The sequence below is a fragment of the Desmodus rotundus genome, chromosome 6 (genome assembly GCF_022682495.2).
Source record: "Desmodus rotundus isolate HL8 chromosome 6, HLdesRot8A.1, whole genome shotgun sequence".
Classification (NCBI taxonomy): domain Eukaryota; kingdom Metazoa; phylum Chordata; class Mammalia; order Chiroptera; family Phyllostomidae; genus Desmodus; species Desmodus rotundus.
The window spans coordinates 43538985-43559441 of record NC_071392.1 but is presented as its reverse complement, the minus strand read 5'-3'; the positions used below and the strand labels follow the sequence as shown (position 1 = coordinate 43559441).

The window sequence follows — 20457 nt, the reverse complement described above, 5'->3', positions numbered from 1 at the left end:
CCATGGTGAACTTGTAGCAGACGGGGACAGAATAGTGGCCTTGTCCAGCTGTTACTCTTCCCATTGCGCGATAACACACCTGGATGAGATCACCCACCCCAGGACTGGAAGCAAGAGCCCCTTTCTAGGGCAGCCTGACTCTGGGGAGGGTAAGCCAAGAAGAATCTAAATGTGGCTCAGATCCTTCCTCTGGAGTCTGAAATGAATTCTGGGGAAGAGCCAGAGCAATCTGTCCACACAGCACCCGGTGAAAGCAAACACATCTGGGGCTTTTTACTGTGGCGCCCAGGACTTACTCCTCTTCTGGACCGTCAGATTCTTCCCTTTGTGTCTCTGCCTTATGGGGCTTATTCTTTTTACTTCTGTGGAATATATTATCACCACAAGCAGCTGAGGACAACAGACATTTACTTTTCTATGAAAGCAAATGGGGGAAATCAGAATAGAACAGAGCTTTTTAGAAATAACACCTGTGGCCAGGAGAAAATATTTGCTTTGCAACAGTGTTAGTGATGAACCTAGAGAGTTCTGGGACTCAAACACTGGGTCTCACTTCATCTTCACCAACACGGGAGGCAAGAGATGGGAAGCAGATGCTCAGAAAACTTTAGAATCATGGAAAAGACCTGTGAGGGTTTTGTTTTCAGAGATGTTCCAGCGGGCTGTTCAGTTCCCCTCCTTCGAAAGGGGAAAACAACGGAAGTACATCATCTTTTTCTTTAATGGCTCAACCTAACCCAGGTTCACTGTTACACAGAAGTCGCAACGAGAAGATAATTGGGGGTGTGGGGGTTGGGTAAAAAGGTGAAGGGGTTAAGCAAACACACACACAAATTCATAGACACAGACAGCAGTATGGTGGTTACCACATGGAAAGGGGTTTGGGGGAGGCAGAAGAGGGTAATGAGTATATAAATGGTGATGGAAAGAGACTTGAGTTGGGGTGGTGAACACACAATACAGTACACCTGAAACCTATATAATTTTATTAACCAATTTCACCCCTATAAATTCAATTTTTTAAGAAAAGATAATGTGGGTTTTATATGGCATCCTTTTCCCCCCTGGAAGTTCAAAGTGTATAATTCATATTAGTTGATATTGTGAAATGCAAGAAACTACTTAGATCATGGGTAGGAAGATATAAGGTAGAATGCAGTAAAAATGCTAACATTTCTTATGCTTACAAGTCCTTCAGCATTTCCCCTTCTTCCCACCACTGCTACTTCTCTGAGACACCACTGTTATGGACATTGGTGGCCACCTCTGGGGGCTTAACCTCCGTGCACTCTGACCAGCCTTCAGTCTGTTCAGAGTGGGAACAGACTGAGAGAGCTTGAAAAGCAAATTCAGTGATGTCAGTCCTCCTCTTAAAGCCCCCTAATGAGTTCTCACTACACTTAAGATCAAAATCTTTAACATGCCTACAAGACCCTGTAGGGCAGGCCCCTACCACCCTCACTGGCTTCATCTCAAACTTCTCTTCCTCCCCTTTGCCCCCCTTACATTGGCTTTATTTCCCTCCTTTAAGCTCATGGCTCTCTCCTGCTAAAGGGCCTTTGTATATGCTCTTTACTCTGCCTGGAATCTCTTTAATGTTTTCTTCATGTAGTTAACCCTTACTCATCTGCAATCACTCATCATTTCCTCAGGAGAAGTTCATGTATTGTGAAGGATGGACACTTGCATTTGCTAAGAAAACCACATTATAACATACATACGATCTCAAAATTACAGGAAGGACCACATGGCAATTTCTACTTCAGTAAAATATCTCTCCTGCCTGTGTCCTGTCTCACCCCCAACTCTTCCTCTCTCCACCTCCCTTGCTTCAGAATCAGAAAAACCAGAGGAAACTTTACCTATTTTCATGTCCTTGCAGCTGGAGTGGCTGAGGAGGAGCTGGCTGGGTGACAGGGCTATTGGGGGTGGCTGGGCTCGGCTGGGCCAGAGGACTCTGCTGGGCCATGGGGCTCTGCTTCTCTGAGCTGGGCGCTGAGGCTGGGCTGTTCATCTCTGAAATGGGAACCAAAGCAGCAAAGATGGTCAGGTCGACATTGCTTAAGGGCAAGAGGGGGCCAGAGGCAGACACTCTTTGCCTCCTCAGGTGACTCAAGGCTTTGCTTATTCCAGTTTCTGTTAGACTTTAAGACAGAAGCTTAAACTGATCAAGTTCCAATACCACTCCCAGAATTAGTATGCTTTCCTTAATTATAAGACTTGCTGAACAAGGTTATGAACAGTCTCCTGTCATTCTGTCAGAAGAAAAGAGTACAATAAAAAACCTGTTAAAGCAATGGGAAAAAATTCAAAGGATTAAGTTCTAAAGCATATTCTATTTTTCTAGTAAGAAAGAAAACATTTAGTCACTACTACTTGGTTGTAATGAGAAGTCTCACCAGTATTCCAAAGTCTGGATAAGGAACTAACCATAATAAAGTAAATGCTTTCTACAATCTTCTTTCCAGTTCCTTGTTAGTCTTATTGCTTAACAAACCCCTGTATTCCATGGTTTTCCAGAAAGAAAAACAAAACAAAAACAACCAACCATTGGACAAGGGAAGGGAAATTAAGTTGCTGTTTGTTAAAAATGCCTCTTGTTTAAAATGAAAAGAGAACCAACAGTATGGGAAAACATATTTCCCAAGGAAATATGGGCCTCAGACAAGGGCCTGATCTCCAAAATATATAAAGAACTCACACGACTCCACTCCAGGAAGACAAACAACCCAGTTAAAAAATGGGCAAAGGACTTGAACAGACACTTCTCCAAGGAAGACATACGGTGGACCCAGAGATATAGGAAAAGATGCTCAGCATCACTAGCCATCAGAGAGATGCAAATTAAAACCACAATGAGGTACCATCTCACACCAGTCAGAGTGGCCAACATAAACAAATCAACAAACAAATGTTGGAGAGGATGCGGAGAAAAGGGAACCCAAATACATTGTTGGTGGGAATGCAGACTGGTGCGGCCACTGTGGAAAACAGTATGGAATTTCCTCAGAAAACTAAAAATGAAACTGCCCTTTGACCCAGCAATTCCACTGCTGGGATTATACCCTAAGAGCCCTTAAACACCAATCCAAAAGAACCTATGCACCCCAATGTTCATAGCAGCACAATTTACAATAGCCAAGTACTGAAAGCAACCAAAGGGCCCATCAGCAAATGAGTGGATCCAAAAACTATGGTATATTTACACAATGGAATTTTACACAGTAGAGAGAAAGAAGGAGCTTATACCCTTTGCAACAGCATGGATGGAACTGGAGAGCATTATGCTAAGTGAAATAAGCCAGGCGGTGAGGGACAAATACCATATGATCTCACCTTTAACTGGAACATAATAAATAGAAGAAAAAAGCAAACACAATATAACCAGAGACATTGAAATTAAGAACAATGTAACAATAGCCAGAGGGGAGTGGGGAGAGGGTAGTGAGGTGAGGGGTCTACAGGAGCTACTATAAAGGACACAAGGACAAAATCAAGGGTGAGGGTAGAGGTGGGGGAGGGAGGTGGGATTGGCTGGGATGGGGTGGAGGGATGGGGAGAAAATGCAGACAATTGTAACTGAATAAAGATAAAAAAATTAAAAAAATGCTTCTTGAAATTTCTTGTAATAACGTCATATTTACAACTGAAATTATTTTTCTATGTTAGAATAAGAGTAGGACAGACATATTTCAGACTGGGAAAATGGAGAAGTCAGATTTTTAGTGAGAAATATTGCTTAGAGTTAATTTCCACTGAATATTTTATACATAATGGTATCTGCAGGTAGCTAACAATACAAAAAAACCCCAAACCAAACCAAAAAACCCATGGTGGTCATGTTCTGTTCTTTTCTCTTTTTTTAGTTGGGTGATAAAAGGGAGGTGAACTATTCACATCTCCTTATAAACCACTCTTTCCCTTTCTTTTCTCACAGCCCCCAATTTTAAATTCCTTGTCCACTTGTATCAGAGTTTCCCAGCCTTGGCACCGTGGACATTTGGGGCCAGATGATTCCTTGCTGTGAGGATGGTCCTGGGCACTGTATGACGTTTACAGCATCCCTGCCCTCTATCCGCCCTATCATGACAATCAAAAATGTCTCCTGACATTGCTAAAAGTCCCCTGGGGGACAAAAGTCACCTCAGTGGAGAACAACTGTTTTATGTTTAAAGCCAGGAGGCTGTTTGGTGCCTTCTTGTCAGAGTGCCAAGAAGGAATCATGAGACTGAGTAAAAGGGAGGGCACCACAGTGAGTGAGCCCATCATTGTTAGTCCCTGTCCATGTGGGACTCTGGTCCATTGACCACGAGCTCCAGCGACTGCATTCTTGAATATCAGTAATGAGTCAGCAGCTGCAAACTAGAAATGAACCTACTGTGTCCAGAAATAGTGAGTTTATGGTGAACTTTGTGGCCCCTTAAGGCATTGGGGTGCTCACTACTCTTCAAGCCTCAGGGGGGTGTCCTTGTACAGAGAAATTCAAGAGGCTAAGTGAGAATTTAAAATTCTTAGCAGGTGCTGCATTTTCTAAATGAGCTCTCTTTATACCACAAAACTTCCTCAAGCTTTTCAAAATCAACCTGACTTTGAAGAATCCTCTAGAGCTTAACTGTTTACATGAATACATGTTGTTTTTTATTTCCTCAGATTTGTAACTCTGTCACCTCTGTCGAATAGGTTCTGGCTTAATGTAACCACAACAACAGTACTCCTAGGACCACAGGGGATGATTGAATAGCCCAGTGTCACGGGCTTCACACTATTTATCTATAACGTCACATAACTTGATCTCTGAATGAAACCGGTACTGAGTAAACAGGAGATGAGTTACAATAGAAAGTGGATTTTTGCCACGGTGGAAATAACTACCACCCTCAGACCCTCTGACACCACATCAGCGGCAGCCCAGTGGACTCCGTGGCCCGGCCCAGGCACTCACCCTCCTGAGGAATGATGCGAAGGGTGACACTGAGGCCCGCGTCCTTGATGAGCTTCACGATGTCTGCGTGAGGCATGTTGATGATCGACTGGCCGTTCACTGCTAAGATCCGGTCTCCTACTTTTAGTTTTGCACAGCGATCTGCAGGACTCCCATCAATGATGCGTCCGATTTTATGGGGAACAGCTAAAAAGATCCCCAACAGAAACTGATTATCAGGGGCATTTCCAATACATGCTCTAGTTTTGAGTCCCAGCCCCACAGGAAACAATGTCATGCCAGAATTCTTTCTTTTGTCAGTTAATTTGCCTTTTGAAATCACAATCGCATCTATCAAATGTGGTCGTGTGCATACTACTGAGACCCAATCCTCTGCAGTGACAGGCCAATTCCAAACACATGGACCAGGGGGTCTCAATCTTTGGAGTGTATTGGATCCACCTTAGGATTAAACACACAGCTCTTTGAGCCTCACTCTGGACTTTGTGAACTGGAACGTCCAGGCAGGAGGTGAAGATCATGAATTGTTAAGAAGCTCCTGCGGAGATTCCAATACACACAACATTTTGAGAATCGTAGGCAGAAAACACTGTGTCTACAGAGCTCATACTCCACAGACAATGATACACAATTTCAGAAAAATATAATAAATGCCAGGAATTTAATTTTTACCCTTTTCTATTTTACAGAGGAGAAAACAGGAAATATATATATTAATTAATATGGGCTGTGTTTGGCTGGTGAAGAATTATGACCAACTCTCCACTCATCTACTAATCTTTAAACGATGATGCAGTTTTCAAATCTTAACTCTCCTTTCTGATTTAATTTATTAAGTGGTGCTGAGATCTTGCTAATATCTGATACATAATGTATTTCATCAGATCTAAGGTACCACTGATGGCATGACACACCTTTATTTTATACACAAGAAAGAAGAAAAGCCAACTCTGCCACTTAAGCAATGACATTCCACTGACTCCAAGATGCTCTTGAATTTTTAAAATAGTAAAATATGAAAATGCGTGTTAGAATTGATGGAATATAGTATGTATCCCTTGAAAACAATGAAAATTTCTTCTGTTTTGTATTATTTATTTATAAGTGTGAGGAGAGCCAGATACATGAGGATATAGATTTTTCTAGAAGAGTGACTTTTGTTCACTGTGAATGTTTGAGTGCCGACCAGGGTAGCTAGCTGGGGCCCAGACGGCTAGTACACAGTCTGCCTGTAACCTCCCTCAAGGAGCATACAACCTAAAAACCGGTTCCCTTTCCTTTCTTCTTTCAAGACAGAGAGCTCCAACCAGGCTCTCCCTGTCAATGACTGTGTAGCTTCTCTCCCCATGGGAGTGAGGTATTGATTTAATCTGTGTAAAGAGGCAAAGAGACACTACACCATTCATAATGCTCCAGGGATGTCTGCTCCTTGAATTCTCAGTCTTGTGTATTTACAGTGAAAGGCAGAAGGTCGGCTAACAGGCACGGTACAGAAGGACAATCAGTGAGTTAATGAACCAGCACCGTGATCGGATCTCTGTTGTGAAAAGTTATACAGAAAGCATATGAAAATATTGGCTGGACCTGTGTCTCTGAAGTGAAACCCATCATGCCGGAAGCTCAAGCACATTTTTATCTCACAGGTACCAATGGCTTTAGTTTACTTAAAACATATTTATGATCATCTTAGAATCTTAGGACAATGTAGTTCTTAAGGAGAAATGTAATAAGAACTCATTCATTTACTTATTCTTAAAAATGACATAGGTATTGCAAGTTGTTTTATCCTCAGCCATAATTAGAGAGAAGTTTCATTTCTGGTATCATTGTCCCCTTCCACATGTAACGGTGCCCTGGAACAGTCAATACGTGGTCTGGTATCCTTGGCCATGACCTACATGTTGTTATATATACTGTGACCTTTGAGAAGTTACCTGACTTCCCTGTGTTTCTGTTTTTAAACACTAAAATTGAAATAATAATATTATTGACCTCATGGGATGGTTCTGAGAATTAAATAAATTACCATATGTAAAGTGACTGAAACAGTGCCTGGCACATAAGAATTGACTTGTAAGTATTAAGTTTCTTTCATTCTTTTTATTACTAGTATCATTTTTTTGTGTTTCTGATATCACTGCTGATGTGTCTGTGCTTGTGTGCAGGACCAGCCTGAGTTCCTTCTACATGGGATAAACCTGCAGTACGGCCGAAACTAAAGCAACACTTGCTTACTGCAGGCAAAGCCTCGAAGTACCAACGAGGAAAACAGAGATATGGGAAACAGATATGTTTTAGGGATTATACAGACACTAGATGAAGTCAAGAATACTGTTTGTTTTCCTCTGGTTCTGTAAATAAATAGATAAATAAATACATAAATTAATAAAATATGTTGCAGGTCTCTGTAGGAAACACTAACTTGTACATAAAAGTTTATTATTCAAAGGGAAATCAGCATAATACAGATCTTTTCACTATGCATACGGAGCCGTAGAGTCGTATGCCTGTTAACCCTTATCAGTCATGTGACATACCCGACGGCATTATCATTGCATGTCTACAGTGGAAACAAAACAGAGGCATAAAGTGGTGACAATGTGCCCAAGGTCATGCAGGCCAATGGGCTTAGAATCCCAGTCTGTCAGGTTGCATCGCCTCTGCTCTTAACCCAGGCACCGCACTGCCTGTCTTGACTTTACCGTCTCCTCCCTCCACTCCAGCACTTGCGTCATGAGCACCTGGTGCTTTTATTTGGTGATTGCGTCCTGCCTCTACGATCATCATAAGCACTTCACCAGTGGCCCTGATGCAGGGGAAAGTAGGAGGCAGCACTTGGCTTAAAGTGGGGCCATTGCGGCAGCTGTCTTTTGGTAGGCAGGCATGAATAGGTGAAGAGGGGAGCAGAGGGGAGGGAAAGAGAGAGGAGAGGAGGGACAGGAAAATTGGACAGCTCCTCAGAGCCCTTTCAGTCAGGAGTTCATGTTATTGTGCCATTCCTTTATTTGAAGTCATTTCTTTCGGCAGTAGAAACACATTTGAAATGAAATTTCAAATTTACTGTTTAAAACACACACACATGGTATTTGAATGATTTGCTGTTTTGAATTAGCCATGCCTCTGCTCCCCTCCATTACTGTAGATCCCTCAGATATAAGCACATCTACTGAAAATAAAACCCCAAATGTTGCAAAACAAAGATTTCACACACACAAAATCACATAATTTTATGTGATAAACAAAAAAACAGCAAGTTACCATTTGTTAATTTCCAGGCATTGTGTTAGGCACTTACTTTAAATCCTTAGAGCAACAGTGTGAAGTAGCTGTAAAAGGGTAATAATCATGCTTATTTTATTGTTCAGAAAACAAATAGGTAACAAAGCCAGGATTGAAACCAATGCCTCTGGCTTTAAACCTTGAAGTTACTCTCTTGGGTTTTTTATTTTTTTATATGTAGCAGGTTGAAAACAATTTGAGTTATGAGGAGTGAGGCAACTGCTTGCGAGACGTAGCTGAGAAAAGCAGGCTACTTGAGATTTCCAGATAAAAGTTTATTGTAAACAGACTTACTTGCTTAACAATGGCAACTCTTAGTTTCAAGGCCATTTTGATTTACTAGGGTAGGTAGAATAAAAACTCAAGTAAAAGAATGAAAGCAGAAATGAATTCTCTGGTAGCCATATAGAATGACTGAGTGCTCACATAAAATCTGAGTGAGTACACAGTTTAAAAATGTATGTCTATAATTGGGAGCACCCCATATAGCTTTCATAGAATTGTTTTCTATTGGCATTTACTTTAATGAAAACAGTACTTGAAAAGCTTGGCAGCTGTAGCCAGGCTCACTTTTCCTTCAGCAGCAGTGCCTTACATCTGTAAGTACATCGAACGTTGATGTAGAACGAATCATTGACCGGGGGTGTGTGCAGAGAGAGGATTCTCTCTGAAAACAAGCTGCAGTTCCATTTGCTCAGTTATAAGGTCTAGATTGCTCATGACCTAAGTGCTTTCTGTGCATCGCTAATGGAATTACAGAGCATGAAAGAGGCCCTGACCTTGGTTTCTATTATTGGGATGAATGGTACTCATTAATTCTCCGAGAATTGATGACTAAGGTAACTGTCTGAGCGCAGTGCATTTAGACAGCATGCCTTCCAGACATCATCTGTCAGGCAGGAACATAAATCAAGCCTTTGGGTCAGGCTTCTTGACACGGTGTGGTTAGGATACACAGATAGTTGGGAGAAGTTGCAATATGTCCATGGCTTTAGACATACTGACATTTTGGAAGGAAACAATGTATCACTAGTTAGAAATTTCCCTTTAATTGCAAATCACATTAACAATGGAAAAGGAAACCCATCTTTTTAATTTTTTCTCTCTTTCTGGGTAAAACACTACTGCACATTTATACTGCCTATGTTTTATATTTTCCTGTAGATGAGTTGACTCTTTCAGCACTGTTCAATATATCACACTTGTTTTGGTGGGACTATCAGAGACACTCAGTTGACTGGATGCTCTCTAACTTCATTCTAAAGGCCTGGATTCTTTGGGTCCCCAGCCACACCATAACAGGAAGCAATGGTTCTCCCTTTTTGCTATTGGGTTCTCTTCTGGGAGCTTAGTATGGTCTATTCAGACTCCTTAGCCATTGGTCAACCAAAGAGTTCTCATGGACTTCTACCTTGGGTCAGTCCCCATAACGAGATGGATGGTTGCCCAAGGATTTTCTTGCTTTGGCGTTGGATTTTTCCTGAAATTCTTAGCTGCACCTGAGGGAAGTAGTTGATCCTTCCACTTTTTTTTTTTCATGTTTTCTTGTTACTTTATATGTATTTCATTTCAGAGAAGGAAAAGCCTGTGACTCATGTTTACACTTAATTATCTCCTTGTTAATAGATCTTACTCAGTGGAGGTGTTTATGGAGGAAAGCCTAGACAGGGAAATGGATTCTGCATCAATCACGTCAAATGAGAAGTTTCTAAAATAAGTGTGACAAAAATAAATACCTCAAAGGCAATCAATAGCATAAACTCTCATTGGCTCACAATTTCATTAATTTGTGAAGGTCAAACAACATGTCATTTGCTTAAAAAGTCATGAAAGTTAGTGTGGGTTTTGATTCTGTGACCTGATATGAAAAGAATTTTTTAATTGCATGATTCCATTTGATTTTCTTAAAATAATCTATGCAAATGATTTACTGTCTTGTTTTACAATGATGGGTTGGGGCAGGAGGATCAATTACTCCATCAACAACACATTTCTGCCAAGCATCTTCTGAGTACCAGGCACAATGCTTGACCCAGTGGGGAAGACTCTGATGAAACAACACATGGTTATTAGCCGTCAAGAAACTCACAGTCTGGTCATGGAGACCAGGGATTATCAAATAAAAATACTCAAAACAAAAATGGCAAATCCATGATAATGGTAATACACAAGAGGAGAGATGAATTATTGAGTCTGGTTGTGGACTCAGGGAGTAGTAAGAAGAAGAAAGGTCATTCTGGGGGGGAGGAGGAGGTACAGTGTCCCTAGGCCAAGTGGCAGCTCCCTTAGTGAAAACTCGTGGTGGTAAGGAGGGTTCTGTCAAGTCCAAGGAGGGAGAAGCAAGCAGAGGATGCTTTGTAGACAGGGTCCTACCTGCTCTTGCAAGTACTGCTTCCCCATCAGATTCCTGATAAGATGCCTTCCCAGCCCCTTTAGGCAGACATTGAACATGTAGGAACAGAAGAGTAACTGTCACAAAGTGTTCCTATCTCTTTGATACCTGGCAAAGAATCCTGTTTTCCAGACTTCAGAAACCTGAGCCAATTTTAATCTGGGTCATTTTCCATCTCTCCTTCTGAGAAGTCCTGCAGAGGTGTGCTCTGTGGTGACAAACCCATTTAGCTAGTTGTCCCTTCCTGGACTATGTATGACATGGTATCTTCTGGAAGAGATTTTCGTGGTCATCTGGAGGCAAAGATGTGGGACAAAACCTCTGGTTGTTTTTTTTTTTTTTAAAAACAATTGTGGTAAATTAAGAAAAAGCAGACAGCATGACGGTTTTCCTCTAGAAGTCTGTGAAATTTAGTTTTCCAAAAATGAAACGTCCTCCCTGAAATTTATAGCCAAGTGATTTGCAAGAACCAAAACTGAGCAGCTGGTGTTTTAAGGACTGCATATTCCAAAAGTGCCCCTTCCCCCAGCACCCACGAGTCATTCTTTTGTAGCTGAACAGTTTAGTTACCCTGCATTTAGTACCAGGCAGATGGTCAGAGGGAGGAATGGGAAGAGAGACCCATTATTAGCAATTTGGGAGCCCAGCTGAACTCAGGTTTCTAAGGGCAGAAAGCACCTTGTAGAAAGTATTAACTATGTGACTGGAGAGAAAGAAACATTCCTCAGCCATATCTTTACCTGTATGATTTTATTTTGCTGAGAGTGAACTAGTAATAGAAAGCAATCTCATTGTATTAGGAATTGTAACTAGCTATCACTTTCTGTCCTACTACCCTGGAACTCAAGGCTAGGCTAAAATGGTTTTGTTGCTTGGACCGATTTGGTGGCTTGTAGACACAGGGCTGGTTTCTGTGGTGTGTGGCCTGAGTGGTCACACAGGTCCCCACTTTCAAAGGGGCCTTGTGTTTGGTTTCATGGTCTGCGGCTACCATCTTGACGTTCTTAATAATTTTTGAACAAGGACCTCCCATTTTCATTTTGCACCAGGCCCTGAAAATTATGCAATTAAGCTTATGTAGATAGACCCTGAATACATTTGTTCCTTGCATCACTCCATTGTTTTCGGTGTCTGCAGTGGAAGATATAAATAAGAGTGTGGTAAAGCTACCATGAAAAATGACCACAAAAGATGGTAGGGACAGAGCAAAACAATTCCTTTCTCTTGTGTCTGCATTTCTTATTTCCACACACATCACTAGGAGAGGTAGTCCAGATATTTTCTGCTAAGCATATTCTCTTTTTTCAACAATACAGAAGTGTTTTATTTTTTATTTTTTTACACTTGCCATGCCATGAATTCATAGGGAATGGGCTCCGGCAGCTCAGACTCCTGTCCATTGGTTCTCACACAGTGCTTATCCAGCTGGAACAGGCTCACGCTTCAGATGAACCCAGGCACTTTCTCTTAGGCTCCTCCACCTTTTCTGACGCTTTCCCGTCACACATGTCAGGGGCTGTCTCGGCTGCTAGAGTGCTCAAGATGCCCAATACGTACATTACTTCTCTGGGCACGAATCTTGTCTTTAGCTTGTTCATTTCCAACGATGCCCACTGTAGACTTGTTCCGCTTTGCCGTGGGAGCATTTGCGGGCATTCCTTTTTGAGCAGTGCCCATTCTCTTGATGTTGACAGTATCGCCTTTCTTGTAGATTCGCAGGTATGTGGCCAAAGGAACCACTCCATTTTTCTAAAAGGCCCAGAGAACACATAGCAGGTGCCTCTCCTCTTTCCCTTTGTGTTAGTCATTTTGGATGAAAGGAAGTTGCTAAGTATATTCCTAAAGATCCTTGATTATTCACATAATGACAGGAGGCCTAAAAATTACCTTTATTCTTTCATTCTGTTGTAAAAATTATTCTTATGTAATAAGTCACTCATCGCTGAGTCATCCGCAAAGCAAATGTTCTTATCTCTCTTTAAATAGACTTTAATATACACCACCACATTTCAAGGAGTTTGTGTATTCTTTTGACATGATGATTCCCTCATAATGTGACAAAATGTCTAGACATTAGAGGGGCAGGAACCAAAGAGACTTCAGAAGAGTCGTGATCTTCCAATCTGTAGTTGGTCAGAAGGGTACGCGTCTGGGTGTGGAGAGCCGGAGCGAGAGAATGGATAACAGTTCCTAGACACTCAGTTTCTGGATACAGAAGGCTGTATCTTCTGCAGAGATACTTCTCATTTTATTGTACATCCCACGAAGTCACCTTTTACCTTGCTAATTTCTATGTAGCTGGGACATTCTGTTTTTTCTTTTTTTTAATTCGTTTTAGTCTGAAAGTTGCTATGGAGAATCTGGTCCCATTAAGTAAAATGTCAACCCTACTCAGCATTTTTTGCACTTCCCCTAAAGACTCTGAAAAGGATACTGATTTCCATCACTCAGAAAAATCAGGATTCTCCAGTCATGGAGTAGAAGGAAAAATTATGTGTTGTTCAACTTCAATATTTTTAGGGACTGAAATTACATAGCTTTTAGCAAGTTTTCTTTACAAATAACCAAACAGCAAGCTGATTCAGTAATAATGAAAAAATTAGAGTTACGGATATTAAAATATAACAAAGTGTACCTTCTCTGCAGAGCAGAAAAACAAGTTGTTTTACTTCTTTTTACAGTCACAGCATATGTATGTATATGCGAATGTGTACGACACAGGCATATTATATGTACTATATATAAAACATTGATGTATTATTTCTAAAAATAATAAAAATAAAATACCACATTTTAGATTTTTAAGAAGAAACCAAATATCATATTCTTAGAAATTTGCATCAAAAATTTGAACCCAAAAGCCAAAAGAAAAACAAAAAACAAAACCTCCAAAGTGAATCCCAACATTTTTGAGTGAGGTCTGGAAGACAATCAGGCTTTTGCAGTAATGAACTTCTGACACGCGATAGACTTCTGGACAAGGAGATGCAAGGTGAGGTTTGGAGAGGGGCTCAAACAGCAGCAGCAACAAAACCATCGTGGAGCTGAGGTGTGGTACCACACTTCCAATCCAAACATGCAAATCTACCTATGAGAGGGCTAGTGGCTCACTTTGATAATGACAAATTCAGTTGCTGAACAAGAGGTTTCTTTTATTAATAACTTATCAATAATTTAGTGCTGAAGGCTTATCAAATTATTACTGGATTATCCTACAAAATAAGAAAACTTTATAAAAATTTCAAAATTCCTGTCACGATATAAAAGGGGCAAAGCACACAGAATAATAGTACTATCTTCTAGTGATTGGAAATTTCTTCTAAATAAAACAATTGAATTGAAATAATATATGCAAAAGTTAAAAAATAAAAGACAATCAAAATGCTTATAATGAAAAACCTTAGCTTTCTAATTCTCCCCATCCTCTCTAGTTCTGTGACCAAAGTCAAACATTTTAAATCTTTCAGCTATTTCTTCTTCACATTTCTAAATTATATTTTCTTACGGCTGTTTCTCAGTTTGTCAGCTCGAGTTAATAGCTATCTGTCCTGCAAAATGAGCTGCCACTTTTTTGTCTTTAAGATATCTTCCCTACTTATGCCCATTCCTTTCTTCTTTATTAACTACCATTTTATTGTTGTGTAAGAAGGGGAGGAGATAAGGATGTTTTCATTTTACCACCATTAAATAGAGATTGAAAGTATCTTCTGTAAATTTAAATCAGTTGTTGAAATTAATATTTTGGTGTACCAGTTAGGATTTGGAATCTGTTTGGGGAAAAGTGATCAATAATTTATATATGCAAACTTTTAAAGTCTTATCTCCTGTAGCCTTGACAGATACGCATATAATAGTCAACTGATTTCAAGAGTTCAGAAAAATGTTATAAGATTATATTTCATCCACACCAGGTATTGGGATGAAATACTCAACAAAACTACATTTCTTTCTTTCCTCTATATCTCTCAACTGATTTTTGAGACTTGGCGCGCGGTAATTTCTCAGCAGGCCCTGTAGAAATGGCTGATAGTTATAAACAGGTGTTGCTGACAAGTCATGTTTCTCATTTTTACAGACACAGTGTATTCTATCCCTGCCATCTTCTTTTCCCTTTTATAGCTTCTGAAATTGTGTTTTGTAAAAAGTCACTTGGCTAACTTCACACAGTTTCCCTGTTATAATAGGTAAATGTCAAAAGCCATCAGGTGCAATATCAGCTTTCCATTGTATTCCCCTAAGCCCTCTGGTAGATAATAACTTCTTGCAATATTTTCTTAATCTAAATGAAAACAGATACTAACCTAGGCAAATGATCCCTTCCGAGCCAGCTGTCCTTTTCAGTATGTTATCCAGGAGACTACATGAATATTTATTGGTTCTTCATTTTCTCATAGAAGCCAGAGTTCCACTAACAGGGTATATCGTGCTTTAACTTGAAATAATGCACATTTTGTATGAGTGGATAAAGCTAAATATGAAAAGGCCCCAAGCACAGTGTTCAGGAGCTACAAGATCATGATCATATATTAACTCTGAAAACAGCTTGCACTGTGACCTCTGAAAGGCCGAATAGATCATGTCAGCTTCCCTACTTGCAAAGTGAGAACCTCACTGCATATAGTTTTTCTACCCTTACCTTCTTTATCCAAATATTGCACGTTTTAACTTTATTTGGAATTTTGGCTCACATGTATTTTCTCTCATCCTTTGTACTTGAAAGCATAGTAAGCATATGTTTCCATTTTTACTGAGCAGACATATGTCTCCATAATAATTTCACCTGAGGTCATCATCATAAGATGATTTTTATTACTCTAAGATGAAAAATGAGGAGAGTTGAAGAGCCTCAAAATGTATTTTGTTGTTCAAAGCAAAATAACAATTACACTCTAGAGGAAAGAGACCAAAAGTGTAAAAGCACTTCACCAAAGAAAATATAAAGATAACAAAAATGCACAGGAAAAGATCCTCAACATACTAGTCTTCAGGGAAGAAATGCAAATTAAAACCAAAGTGAGATACCACCAGACTCCTCCTAGAATGCTAAACTCAAACAACAACAGCAATGCCTTAAAATAACAAATTCTCTAAGGATGTGGAGCATCTGGAACCCTCATCCATGGGGATGCAGAATGGTACCGTAGAAACTGGTACCAGATGAACCAGCAACCCCACTTCCAGGTCTTTACTCAAGTGAAATAGGAACCTATTCTCACACAAAAACCTATTTGAAAAGGTTTATAGAAACTTTATTCATAATCATCAAAAAGAGGAAACAACCTGAATATTCTTCAATTAGGGAATGGATAAACAAACTATGGGGCAACCACACAGTGGAATACTATTCGGCGATTAAGAAGAAACCGAATACCAACACATGAAATGACATGGATAAGTCTAAATGCATTATGTGAGTGGAAGAAGGTAGACTCAAAGGGCTACATACTGTGTAATTCCATTTCTATAGGACAAGGCAAAACTGTAGAACAGAAAAGAGAGCCATCGTTGTGAGGGCTGGGGGTGCCTGGAAGGGCTGACTTCATTGTTACATAATTAAACACATTTGTCAACACTGCCAGGCTATAGACCAAAAAGGGTAATATTTACTATATGTAATTAAGCCTTCAAAATGGGAGAAAAAGTGAAAAGGCAGAGGCTGATGAAGAAGAGGTTTTGGATAGAAATACACAGAGGCAAGTCAAAAAGAACTGATGCTGAATGAGTAGAAGAGAGGAGGTGGGAGGGGAACATGGAAGGGGTCTGGGAAGGCTTCAGAGAGGAAATGCTGCTTAGCCTGCATTTAAAAAGACGGACCGGACTTTTCCGGGGGGCAAGGATGGGGAAGGCATCACAGTCGCAGGTGATGTGACTTGCAAAGGTGCAGAGCTGTGGATTAGCAGAGTCTGTGAGTCTGTGTTGTGGGTGTGGGAGTGCAATGAGCACAAACAGACCCAGGGTGAAGGTAGCAAGGGGCAGACCATGAGAGGACTTCAGCTGTTGCAAATGAGAATCACTGGTGAATCAGGAAAGTTAAGGGATATCATTGGTTGTTTTAGAAAGAGCGCCCTGGTGGCAGATGAAGGGTGGACTGAAGGATAAGAGGGCGGGAAGAAGGCTGGGGGCAGGGTGGGCACTTCAAGGCAACTGCAATGCTCCAGAGCTGTGCAGTGGAACCCGGTTGCTACTAACCACACATGGTTATTTAAATGAAGTGAAACAAAAGACAATTAAAAATTTAATTCTTTAGCCACATTAGCCTTATTTCGAGTGACCCATAGCCACGTGTGGCTAGTGGCTATGGTATTGTATTGTATAGTGTAGAAAAGAACATTGCTGTCATTGCAGAAAGCTCTAGAGCATTAGCAGCAGCACTGGCGAGGGCCTGTTGTATTTAAGTTTTATATCTGGGAAGCATGTCTGGGTAACAGCTTGCCTTAGTTTCTCAAGAGTGAAAATGTAGTTGTGATATATATATATATATATATATATATATATATATATATATATATTCAGCTACAGTATGAACTTAGGTACTTAAAGCTCGTGATCACGCAAACTGATTGGAGCTGAGAGCCACACCTGTCAGGCTTCTTCGCCGCTTAGCACCAGGGAGCATCAAGATCAGGGGCTAACCTGGTGCTATAAAATGAATGTTTGTGTCCTCCCCAAATGTATAAGTTGAAACCTAATCCCTAAGGTGATGGTGTTAGGAGGTGTGACCTTGGGAAGTGATTACGTCATGCAGGTGGAGTCCTCCTGAATGGGATTAGTGTCCTTATTAAAGAGGACCCCTGTGAGAGGTAGTGAGAACTATGAACCAGGAAGGTGGTCCTCACCAGACGTCAGAACTCCCAGTGCCTTGATCTTGGACTTCCCAGCCTCCAGAACAGTGAGAAATAAGTTTCTGGTTTTTTTAAAAAAAGCCACTGAGTAGCATTCTGTCATAGAAGTCTGAATGAACTGAAACACTTGGCCACCAGGTTTTACTGTGTTTTAATTCATGGAGTGCCTACTGGAATGTGAGCAATTTTCCATCTTGCTGTTTATCTAGTAAAAAAACACAACATTTGAATGAAGATATCTATGCCAGAATGTTCTCCTACCTCATGTTACCTCAACTGCCCTGTGCTAGATTGCCACAGGGCAAACCCTTTTGAACTATGTGCTCTTTCTTGCTTACTGGAAGATCCTCCTTCACAATGAATCCATAAATATACAATTTTATGATGAACAGTTTCTGAACAGAAGGTTTTGGGCACTTTACTCTTGAAAGCAGATGGGTTCATCAGCTGCCCAACATCTGGGCACATTTGTGGAGCAAACCCTTGCCTCACTTACAAAAATAAGACCTGGAAGAAATCCAACTGGAAAATGAAAATGCCAATAGCAGGTCTCACTAGTTAGTTAACATTTTTTGACACTGTATATATTTTAGGAATGCCTACTGAGCATCGCTAGTCAGTCATCGCTGACTGACTGACCTGTGAAAATAATTCCCACCATATACTGGCAATGGTTTGGTTGGGGAAACAATCCACCTTAAACTTCAAAATTATTGGCGGTCAAAGGAACAAATAAAAAAAGCTTTTACCAGGATTTGGTGTGGCAGGATTGGGTAGAGTTCCTCCCTGAGTCTTTGGTGAAAGCTGGGGCTCAAAAAGAAATTCAATTTACCCCACTCCAAGTGGGAAAAGTGTTCCCTAATAGCACTCTTTCAATATAGCTGAAAAATGGTGATAAATAACATGACTGTGTTCACTTAACAACATGCTTTTAAAATGGTTGTACATATGGAACCAGCTTTTCTTATGTGGCTGGTTGTTGGGAAACAAGAAGAAAAATAAAATTACAGAGAATTGAATCCAACTTGAGGCCCCGAAGAGATTATAAGGATAATGTGTCTTCTGCAAGAGTGACCTGCATGCTCGGAGTTTGTTTGAGCCCCCTGGGTGAGCGGTGGGCATTTTCCAATGGCAAAGGGTGGTCCTGCCTGTGAAGTCTGGCTGTCTTTGCGGCTGCACTCTCCCTGTGCCGTCCAGAGAATAACAAGAAGCTGCAGGACACAAGCCCGGAGGGAATCGCCACTGATCGCCCACTTACGAGCTTTTCAGTGAGACGGCTGAATAGCTGAAAGTAAGAAGACATCTACACACTCACCTGCTGCTGCCTGGAGAGTCTTTGAACACGATAATGAAAACCCTCCTGAAAAATGATTCCCTAGTGAGAAAAAGTCATGATTTATGAGCTCCATTCAAACAATAAGAAAAATAGTCTAGACTTTTTTAAAAACTCACTGTGAGCAATCACAGATTTCTTTGATAGGTTACATTGCTCCTCTTCGTAAGAATAAATAAGAATGATGGTGCTTCTCTGTGGACTTATTTTTACAATTTAACGATCTTTAAATCCATTAATACTAAGAGAATAAAATGTTTCCATGTGTTTTTCCATTTTAATAGAGACTTCAAAGTTCAGATATCAGAGTACTCAGAGTGTGACGCACCGTATTTTCTTCTTTGTCTGCTTACAGGTAGAACCTAGGCATCCAGGTTTAAATTTGGGAACAAAACTGGTCATGCTCAGGATTGAAAGAAATGAAATTTAATCAATAGATCCTATTCATCCTGGATTTATTTGGTTATGAATCTATAAGGAAGTAATGTGATTCAGTTGTTCACTTGGAACTGAAATGCATTGCTTTGTTAATGAGGGTTGTGAAATGAATTTGAAGTAATTCTTTTTTTTTAAGGAGCTTGGGATGCCATCCAAACTCTCCTGTTTAGGATGACATAATTATCGCTGAGGTGGTGCTCACACAGATGGATGGTGAGTCCAGGAACAGTCGGTGCCAGGATGAGGGGAACCAGAGAGCAGGCTGAGGACCAGGCCTTTGCAGCCCAGATGCTTCTGACTTCCAGGGCTTCCCAGAGGCACAGAGAGGGCCCCCCTTAAGCCCGATTTCTTAGAGGGTGCTCTCGTCTAAGACTTCAGTAGGCCCTGAACTGGCTATTGAAACACTTACTCAGGCTGAGAACTGATGAGAAGTCTGTAGTCTGGGATACTGTTCCAGCTCCACTTTATTGTAGTGCAAATTCACATGCTGGGCAAGGACCAGCTTGCACATAATTCCTCCCCCTAAGTCATCAACTTTCAACCAGTGGGCCATGGAACACCGGTGTGTTGCAAGAAGTTTAAAACATGCAATACCTGACTATTTAGTCAGGGGTACTGACCTCTTTTCCCTTAGATTGTCAAAAGAAAAAAATCCGACAACAGCCAACACAACAGCTGACCAGGTGTGAATGCCTTTTCTTGACCATAAATATATAGGTCATATAATAGAGTTGCATCTTAATGGTGACATCATATAATGGGGTTGCAGCTCATTGGTTAATTCTTGGTACCAGAAATCCTTATATACAAATATCAGCAAAAATATGATATATTTTTTGGTGTGCCACAGAATTTTAGTAATAAGTTTATGTGGGTTATGAGAGGAAAAAGTTGAAACTGCTGCCCTAAGTGATCCTCGGCTGCATTGCCCGTCCTCAGAGATACATCTTGCTGCCTTTGAGGGACGAAACAGCTGGGCTTAGGTGCAGGGAAAGTCAGAGCAGAGCACACTCCCACTTTCACTTTCCTGAAGACAGTGCTGGATCACTGTATGAGGATCCAGTCCTATCCCACCAGCATAAATCATGTACCAAATCCTTGAAAAATATGCTATCAGGAACTGTGAGGGATTCAAAGAAATGCTGTTGTTTCTTGCCCTTGAGGATTTTATAATTTATTAGGGGACACAAAATATAAAGACATGAAAAGTAAAATGACAATAATAGATTGT

The 20457-nt window shown here is 40.6% G+C and overlaps 1 protein-coding gene across 1 annotated transcript in view; it reads right to left on the bottom strand.

Moving 5' to 3' along the window:
* Nucleotides 1-20457, bottom strand: part of MAGI2 (membrane associated guanylate kinase, WW and PDZ domain containing 2) — a 1366741-nt gene that overhangs the window by 110504 nt on the left and 1235780 nt on the right. Inside the window, 2 exon segments of the mRNA XM_053926810.1 lie at nucleotides 1863-2016; nucleotides 4943-5128. Coding sequence (XP_053782785.1) covers nucleotides 1863-2016; nucleotides 4943-5128 — 340 coding nt within the window.